Consider the following 9437-nt stretch of genomic DNA (forward strand, 5'->3'; position numbering starts at 1 on the left):
ACAAGGAACAAAAATGAAGAAAGGTACAAAGAAAAAATAAATTGAAAAATAATAAGGTTTAGAGAGTTAGGGTTTATGCTTTAAGGATAGGATTTTGGATATAGGGTTTATGAATTAGGGTATAGGGTTTAGGTTAGGTTATAGGGTTAAGGGTTATGGTTAACTTGAGGGTTAGGGTTAAATTTGGGGTTATGGTTAAATTTAGTTTTAGGGTTAGGGTTAGGTTATAGGGTTAAGGTTAGGTTGGGTTTAGGGTTTAAAATTTAGGGTTTAGGGTTTAAAATTTAGGGTTTAGGGTTAAGATTATGGTTAGGATTTAGGGTTTAGGGTTAGGTTATAAGATTTAGGGTTTAGGGTTAGCTTATAGGATTCAGGGTTAAGGGTTAGGGTAATGGTTATGATTAAATTTAGGGTTAGGGTTTGGGGTTAATGTTAAGGATTAGCGTTAGGGTTAGGTTTAGGGTTTTGGATTTACGTTTATTTGTTTGGGTTTTTTATCTAAGTTTTAAGGGTTAGGGTATTGGGTACCCTAAATCCAAATACCCTAAATCCTAAACCCTAAAACCATAAATCTTACACCCTAACTCCTAATAACCTAAACCCTAACCCAAACCAATACGCTAAACCCTTACCCTAACCCTTTTTAACTCTAAATAACAACTATTACAGATATTTTTTAGAAAAACACTATTAAATACCACATACGATAGCGCTTTTTACATTCTAAAAGCGTTATCGTATCTTTTAATAGCACTACATACTATAGCGCTTAAAAGCGTTGTTAAATGCATCAAAAAAGAGCTTTGAAAGCGCTAGCGTTTGATTTCATGACTATAATATAATTGAGATGAACGAAAAAGCCATATTTCCCAAGGATTCCTTTAGGGCTTTCTATATAGGCCTATAACACTTTGAGTGATAACCACACACTTAATCTTAATGTGAGAATCAAATAACCACACACTTAATCTTAATACTAAAATATATAACAAATAGATCATAATACCAAGAGGAAATTAGTTTTGAGGCAAGCACTCCTTGTTTGGACAATAGTGAAACTAATATAGACAATAAGGAATTTTACAAAAGGTTTTTTCACCTAGCACACGGGTCGTGTGTTTTGAGAGTATTGAAATTAGTAGCCTCCTACTTTTAAACTGTGTGGCGGCCTGGTTACTTTAGGATAAGTTCCTTTTTTTAGGACAAGATTCTTGATTAGCATTGAGTAAATTTTGGTTTTGTACCTTGGATAACCCTTTTAATAATAATCATAGCTTTTGAAAAAAAGTGGCTAAAAATAGGTTAGACAAAGAAATTAAGCTCTATACAAATTACCTGCATATTCCTGAAGTAAAACATAGTAGAACCAAAAACATTGCATTCCTTGAGAATGCCGCAGTCTCACCACTCTGTGCTGAAAATATTGACGCTGCTAATATACTTGACATAGTGATTTCGGAAAGCTGCAGCAGCAGATACAAAAAATGATTGGCAATTAATATTGAGAATTAATACAGTGAAATAAAATATAAGAAATATGATGAAGCTACAGAGCTACGCATATATCATGTAGCACCAGTCATCATTTTATGAAAGCAGTGGCATTCCCAGAGCCTAGGTACATGGCTAACATACATGAATCTAATTGCTACAACTCTCAATACTAACATTAATCCCAACAACAATATAATCTAAACTAAGGCCTTTTAGGCTTTTCAAAAAGTCCATTAATTAAGCTAAAGAGGTCATGTTTTGTGAGTATTTGAGCTAGTTATCTCAGGGTTTGCGGTCCTTAAGTGATGACAACTTGCATATGTGCCACACAAGCACCAGTTAGTTTCTCTTAAAATGTTATATAAGCCCTGGGTGGTTTGTTTAGTTCCTGGCAGTTTTTACTGCCTTAGAATTAGTTAAGAATGGGTGCAGGATTGGCCCCAAATAGAATGAAGGATAAGCATACTATAAATCCCTGTGGCTGTAATCTGAATCATCAATTCATTTTTTCAAAGATTCAATTAATATATAAAAATTCTATCTTAAATTTTCTGCATCTAATATATTTTAGGCCATCTAAAAGTCTTTTAGGCTTACAATGTAAGCCTTAAGTAAAAATAAATAATACAACATTTTATCATTATTGTTGTTTTTTTAGAATTACACTTTTTTAAATTTTTAAATATATATAGATACTATACATTTGTTTGCCTCTATAAAAAAAGCTTAAGTTTGTTGACAACTATAAGGGATTAGGCCTGTATAGAGGTAAACACGTGGCCTATTATAAAGTATTTCATGTACAAAGATAGAGAACAGAAAAACCATTGTTACCCAAATTGCAATAACCAGGCTTCATTAGAAAGAAAAAATACCCAAAAAATGAAGTTATGAAAATCGTGATTAATTGTGCAGATTGTTCCCTGAAAGTATTAATTGTGCAGTCATGGTCCCTGATCTACAAAATTTCATCCTTCAAGACTAGGAAGATGAAGTTATGAAGATCGTGTATGTGTGTGTGTGAAAATGTGCATAAAATCCTATAGGTGAAAAAATTTACAGGGACAACGGAAGTTAGAAAGAATTCTTGCATAAGCGAAGGGTCTACCAAGTATAACTAATCAAGAAACACTTACAGCAGCAATGACAAGGGACCCGAACGCCACAGTCACAACCCATCGCTCATCGGCAACCAACTCCCACATTCGTCGGAGAGCGACAATCGCAGCCGTAGGTTCCGCTTCGTCTTCCCGGTGGTTTGGCAATGTCCACCAATCGCCTCCAGATAAAACTGATGCCAATAACCCGACCCGTTTATGGAACCTAGGGACGTCATCTGAAACGCAACGGGTTTTAAGGTTGCAGATTTTGGATCGACCTGATTTGGAGAAGGAGAAGAGAAAACGGGTGTGGGGTTTGTTGTTGTGGTTGAAGATGTAGGTTTGGGATTTGTGAGTGTGGGAAACGGTAAAGGTTTTGGAGTGTGACAAAGGAAGTAAAATTGAAATGGAGGTTGGCATGGCTATTGCAAATGCCAATTTCTATCCTTCGGAGGAGATATATATTGTTCACGCTGCACCACCATGGAATTTTAGCCATTTTTTTTATTATTGGTCATAAATATATCTTTGGTCGCTCTTTTTATTTTATATTTGTGTAAATTTGTTTTCAACTTTAATTTTGAGTTTAAATTTGTTTTAAAATGATCTATACTCTTTCGTGACTTTTAGGAACATTAAAAAAATTGTAAGATGAAGAAAAAAAATAGTGACGAAAAAAGTGATAACTACGAAAATTAAATAAATATATATATATATATATATATATTTGTCTTTTTAGGTTTTTATTTTTTTTATTTTTGTTTATGCACATTGCCTTTTTTTATTTTCATTGTTTCTCTTTTTATCACCATTTTATAACCGTCACTGATATAAGGGATGATTTTAAAACAAATTTGACCTTATAGTTAAAGTTGAAGTAAAAAATATTATTGAGACGAAAGTAAAAAATAATACTAACTTCCATGAACCAAAGATATATTTAAACTTAATTATTATTATTTTTTTCAACCATTTTGTTATGAATCATATTTTTCCAGTGATGTCCATTTTTTGGTTTTTCATATTTCTATAACTTTAATTCTCACAATTTTCATTAGTGGATGAATCAATTGATGTCTTTAACTCTATTCTTTTATTTATCTATATGTATCTCATAAATAGAACTTACTTTGTTATGTAAAGACACATTTTAGAATAGTATAATACAAAAGTTTCAATCTTGTATATTCTTATTTTTCTCTTTTTTAAGTTATTTCTAATACATTATCACCAGAAAGCTCTAACGAGTTGAGATGATATTGGTTCTTACTAAGTATTGCTACTTATTGAGATAATATTGGTTCTTACTTAAGTATTGCTACTTATTGATATAGGCATGCTTTGATTTTAGTAGTTTCTTGTACGTCAAGAGCATTATAAAAATCAACTCATATTTTAATGAAGAAAAAAAATGTCATTTGTTTTGGTGTTTACGGTGTCTTGAATACTTTATTGTTTATCAGCCTATTAACTCATGTACTCAATCAAATTCAAAACTATAACCAACATTCTATGGAATATTTGTTTTATCTTGCTCAGATATAGGATTGATTTGGGATCATATTTTAAAATACAATTTTAGTACATTTTAGTTTGAAAATCGTCCAGTAATACTTTTTGAGCATAAGCGTAGACAGATTAAAAAGTTTTATCATTGGATTGAATTATTCCTATTAGTTTTTCCTTCACAATGTTTGTTTCTTTTGAAAAGATCCCTTTTGATAGAACAAATAGCATGTCTTATATATTCTTAAAATAAAATCTTAGAAATATTTTGAGAGAACTGTTTTATTATGAGGTTAAAGTATGTTAAGAACAAGACTATATTTGTTATGAGGTTAAAGTATGTTAAGAACAAACTTCATCATGGTAAATAGGGGCATTTTGTGGATATTTTGCCTCCAAAGTGTATCATATATGTATCCACGGAATAGATGATTCGATCTATAATATACCATTAACGAGAAAATTTAATTGAAATTTCAATGTCCAAATTCTTGTTTAGTGTGTCATGACAATAATGTTTTTTCTTTGTTTTTTTGTTTTGTTTAGATTACATTCAAGCCCTTGAAATTGACAAAGCTCAAACAACACAATAGAAATATGGAAATGTTATTATAGAAATCCATAATAGTTACAGATTTTTCTTGCATTATGTTTCATACTTTAAGTGTATTGTACTTGTATAATAATAATAATAATAATAATAATAATAATAATAATAATAATAATAATAATAATAATAATAATAATAATAATAATAATAGTAATAATAGTAATAATAATAGTAGTAATAATAGTAATAATAATAGTTGTAATAATAGTAATAATAGTAATAATAATAGTAATAATAATAGTAATAATAATAATAATAATAATAATAATAATAATAATAATAATAATAATAATAATAATATGAATGATGTGTTGTATATGATTTGTGTATCGTTTTATTTTAAGGAAAAAATTATATTATTTTTGACTTTTACAAACTTATATTATTTTTGATTTTTACAAACTTATACTATTTTTTACTTTTACAAACTATAAAGGATAAAAAGTCAAGATCCAAAAGCATATACAACAAAAAGATGAATAGTACTACAAAAGAAGGTGGAAAATGTATTGCACGGTCACGAAGGCGTGAGCAGATTCACGAGTCGGTGATGCATATGTGGTGTAGGCCGGAAACGGTAATAACAAAAGAGTTTAAGATCTATTGCGCAAGAAAGAAAACAAAATAAAGAGGAGATGTCACAAATTTGATAAGAAAATAGATCATCGTACAACAATCGACCTGATTATTATTAGTTTATTTTAAAATTTGATCGTGAAACTAAAAAAAAAAAACTCTTGTTTATTTCATATATGCATCGTATAATGAAAAAAAAATCCATAACAACGACAATGTCAGAAAATAAACTAGGAGGAAAAGAAAAAATGTTTACTGCATTGGATAAGTTTCTTATTAGCTCGTATTTCCCTTCTCTTTTTTGCTTATTTACTTTTCTGCCTCTCACTTCCGTTTTCTTTTCCTCTTATTTATAGTTTGAAATTACGTTTAAATTTTTGGAAGACTATAATTCTCATTAATGATCATTAAGATAATTTTTAGTGTTTTCAAAAACCTACCATAATCACTTAAGATATGATTTTTTAATCATTTTTAAGAAACAATATATTAGATCAGAATCGTATTAATTGATTTTTTTTAATCTTATTTTACTTTATTTAACGAAAAATCCAAAATATCTTTAATGCTTATTATTATATTTTTTACAAATAAAAAAGAAGAGTGGACAAAATTATGTGTCAATAAGTTCTATCATAGATATCTCATTTTTTAAATTGTACTCTTAATATAGCATATCTATAATCCTTAAAAAATGTGGTCATTAGTATTCTTAAACAATGGATTTGACATGTTATTGTCAATCATCCTTATTGATAATAACAAGTGATAACAAGTACTCTAAAATATTAGTCTACTAATCAAAATAATCTTAACATCAAATGATCATACTTAATGTTCTATTAAATGAAGTATCAATTATGATATTTTGTTATGAATATTCATAAAAAGTATAGTGTGGATTTAGTTTAAGGATTTGGGGTGGAAATCACATATTGATCATCTTCAATACTCATTTTGTTTTCCTAGATGAGTTTGATGATTTGGAGAATAAGAAATGGAAGACGGAGATTGATGGTTCAAGAAAGGAAGAGTGTGATCTTTGATCTTGAAAAATCACATCTTCATCTCTTGTTGATCCCTATTTTCAAATCTCTCAATTTTAATGTTGGATATTTTATAATATTTACAAAGTATCTTTATTTAATTATTTTGATTAATAGAATTTAATTTCTATATGCTCAATATATAAATATTTTGAAAGAATACATCTATTTGATTTGATTGAAGAATTTTAACTTTATGTTAGTTTTATTCATATTGTAGTTATAACAATATTTAAATCATTGAATATATGGTTTATAGATAGAAACTTATTTCAATTGTAAGTCCTTTTAATTGCTGTTAATCATTTGAAATTAAAGACTCTTTTATTGTATTGGTTTGTGTTCATTGAAAAGTAACCGTATGAAGGAATAAAGTATTGTTTTCTAATGTATACTTCTTTATAAAATAACTACGAGAGATAATAATGTACACGATATATGTTGAACGACTAAATATCATTCGTGGTCCTTCAACTTAATTTCTGTTAACGTTTTAGTTTTTTATCTTTTTTTCTTTTTCTTGATTTGGTCATTTATTTTAATTTTAAGTGACACTTTGATCTTATATGTTTTAAAATGTCAACAATGTTATCTTTTTTTTTTTTTAATAAAAATTCATCAAAATTTTTAAACAAAACTCATAAAATTGATTATATTCTTCAATATAATACAAATTTCATCAAATTTGTAACTCAAATCTTTAAATAAATTCATATTTTTATCTCTAACAGCATCAAATAAAAAATGAAAATATGAGTTTATTTGAAGATTTTAGTTACAAATTTGATGAAATTTGTATTATATTGAATAATATAATTAATTTTATGAGTTTTGTTTGAAAGTTTTGAATTTTTATAAAAAAAACGGATAACATTGTTGACATTTTAAAACATAAAAGATCAAATTGCCACTTAAAATTAAAATAAAGGACCAAATCGAGAAAGAAAAACGATAAATGACTAAAACATTAAATGAAATTAAGTTAAGGGATCATAAGTGGTATTTAGCCTATATTAAACAATAGTTGACCGTAAATGGGAATATAAAAAAAAAATGATTGATTTTTTGCTTCTCAAATATTTTAATCATTTTTTACATATAAATTTTCTTTTTCTATTTTTTTATTTTGTGAATTAACGGTGAAGACATTCTTGTAGTTTTGTTTTCCGAGTTTTACTTTAAAAAACATGTTGAATATTGGGGATTTTCGTCTTAAGCGAATAAATTCTTAAGGACAATGTTCCTTTAAACTTAGACCTATAATTATTTCATGGTTATTATCTAATTTTTGTGATGTATTTTTTAGGTTCATATTTCATTGTGGTAGATGATTGTTCCTGATACTTAATTGGTGGTACATGTAGATCGTGATTGTTCATGCATTATGGAGTTGATGAACAATACTTACCCATAATTAAAATAAAATAAAATATTTGATGAGTGATTAAAAAGATTGTTGTAGATAACACATGAATTAAAGTGATCTTTGACATGCTAGATCAAATTGGTCTTTTGGTCCTCAATTTATGTGATGGAAGCCACATATTTAAGATCAAAGATCAAAATAACAAACAAATAAAATTAAATGAACGATGATAAGAAGTGGGAATTTAAATTAAACCAAACTAAGGGTGGTATTTGGTTTGCTATATTACATTGAATTGATCAAATTAAGTTGTATTAAGATTTGAAATGCGATACAAGTCTTAAACAAGGTATTTTTGAGACGTTTCTCACTGTGAAGATGTTCCATCTCACTACCAATATTAATTGTCATATATTGCACAATCAAAACAATTTAGATTTGTGAAGTTTTGTTTTCATGGCGAAGGGATCATTTGAAAAGTTATGACTATGCAATTCAATGTGTTTCGTAGAATGATATTGGAATCAAGTTGATTTTATACTTAGGGTTTTGATGAGAATAATATATTTGATTTCAATGAGTATGAAATAATATTTCAATTATTTCAATGAGTTTTTATTTGATTCAAATTTAACTCACTGAACCGAACCAGCCCCCACTGAACAAAACAAGCTTTAAATATGGCTTATTCTCGCCTTACTGTAGAAAAATTTAGATTTTCTTTTTACTTTGTGTTATAAACTCCCTGTCTTTTCTGCCAACAAGGGCGATGCCCGACCGATCAACTGTCTGACTGCAACTCAGTGCTATAAAGAAAGAAGATTTCTCTAAAGAAGGACCGAAGGGACAATATTGAAATGAAATGCTTGCCCTATATTATGACTCTCTCTTATTATGTGATCTTGTCTTTCCTGCTGCTGATGTGCGAAGGTCTTGCTCGAGTCTCCAAGAGGTGTCCCCACCGGCTATCAATCTTTACTAAGGTGCTTCCCGACCCGCTCTTCCTGGACTTGGGAAGGTAATAGACTTTGTATGATAATGTATGGGGTTGTGGGCATCCTAAGCAAGGACCGACTCTGGTTGGTGCGCAACCGTGCCTGTTGTTGTGTGTGATGCGAGGTTATGAAAATAAAGAAAGAAAGAGGAGCAAAGAAGCTAAGCTTAACAGACAGAGTTCTATTCCTAATCTCTCAAGTCCCGAGTTCGGCTGCTTCCCCAACGAGCACAGTAAGAAGAAAAGCCTTTGGGCAACTCGATAGGAAGAAGAGGAGAAAACTACTGTCATTGTTGTTCTAACCGCTGTCAGAAGACGTGAAGTGAGGGCGTGGTTCAAGTCACATCGTATGCTCGTCTTCATAAAGGTTTGAGTTAGTTGCCAAAGAGAAGAGTTCATTTATAGAGCAAGAGTACATAAAGCTGAGGCCAAGAGATCATAAAGGGCTAAAAGGTAAATGAAAATAGGGGTAGAGGCTACCTCTAAATAATGGAAGTTCCTGGACTGTGAAGGTCAGCTTCAGGTCAAATATCTTCCTTATTTTCTTTTAATAAGAGAATTCATACATACCTCCACCTCACTCAAGGGATAGAAATGGGCGATGAGCTCAGTGGAGGAGAAGCCATCCTAATGAAATAGAAAGCCCTAACTATGACTGACTCAAATCTAGCCATGATGCGCGATGGCTAAATTCAAATGAAAGCAATGGGCTGATTGCCCTCGTGGGGAAGGGTTAAATACGAGC

At 29.7% G+C, this 9437-nt stretch overlaps 1 protein-coding gene across 3 annotated transcripts in view; it reads right to left on the bottom strand.

The window, feature by feature from the left end:
* Window positions 1-3088, bottom strand: part of LOC101498828 (ABC transporter B family member 26, chloroplastic-like) — an 11037-nt gene extending 7949 nt beyond the window's left edge. For 2 of the 3 annotated variants that reach the window (XM_004514504.4, XM_073364764.1), the window contains exons 1-2: window positions 2631-3088; window positions 1336-1463 (exon numbers count right to left, since the gene is read on the bottom strand). In XM_004514504.4, coding sequence (XP_004514561.2) covers window positions 1336-1463; window positions 2631-3014 — 512 coding nt within the window. In that variant the 5' untranslated portion in view covers window positions 3015-3088. Of the gene's footprint in view, window positions 1-993; window positions 1464-2630 lie in introns of those variants that run through there. The other variant, XM_073364765.1, reaches the window with a different exon arrangement.
* Between the last annotated feature and the right edge of the window lie 6349 nt (window positions 3089-9437).

Source organism: Cicer arietinum, unplaced genomic scaffold (genome assembly GCF_000331145.2).
Source record: "Cicer arietinum cultivar CDC Frontier isolate Library 1 unplaced genomic scaffold, Cicar.CDCFrontier_v2.0 Ca_scaffold_5815_v2.0, whole genome shotgun sequence".
Lineage (NCBI taxonomy): Eukaryota > Viridiplantae > Streptophyta > Magnoliopsida > Fabales > Fabaceae > Cicer > Cicer arietinum.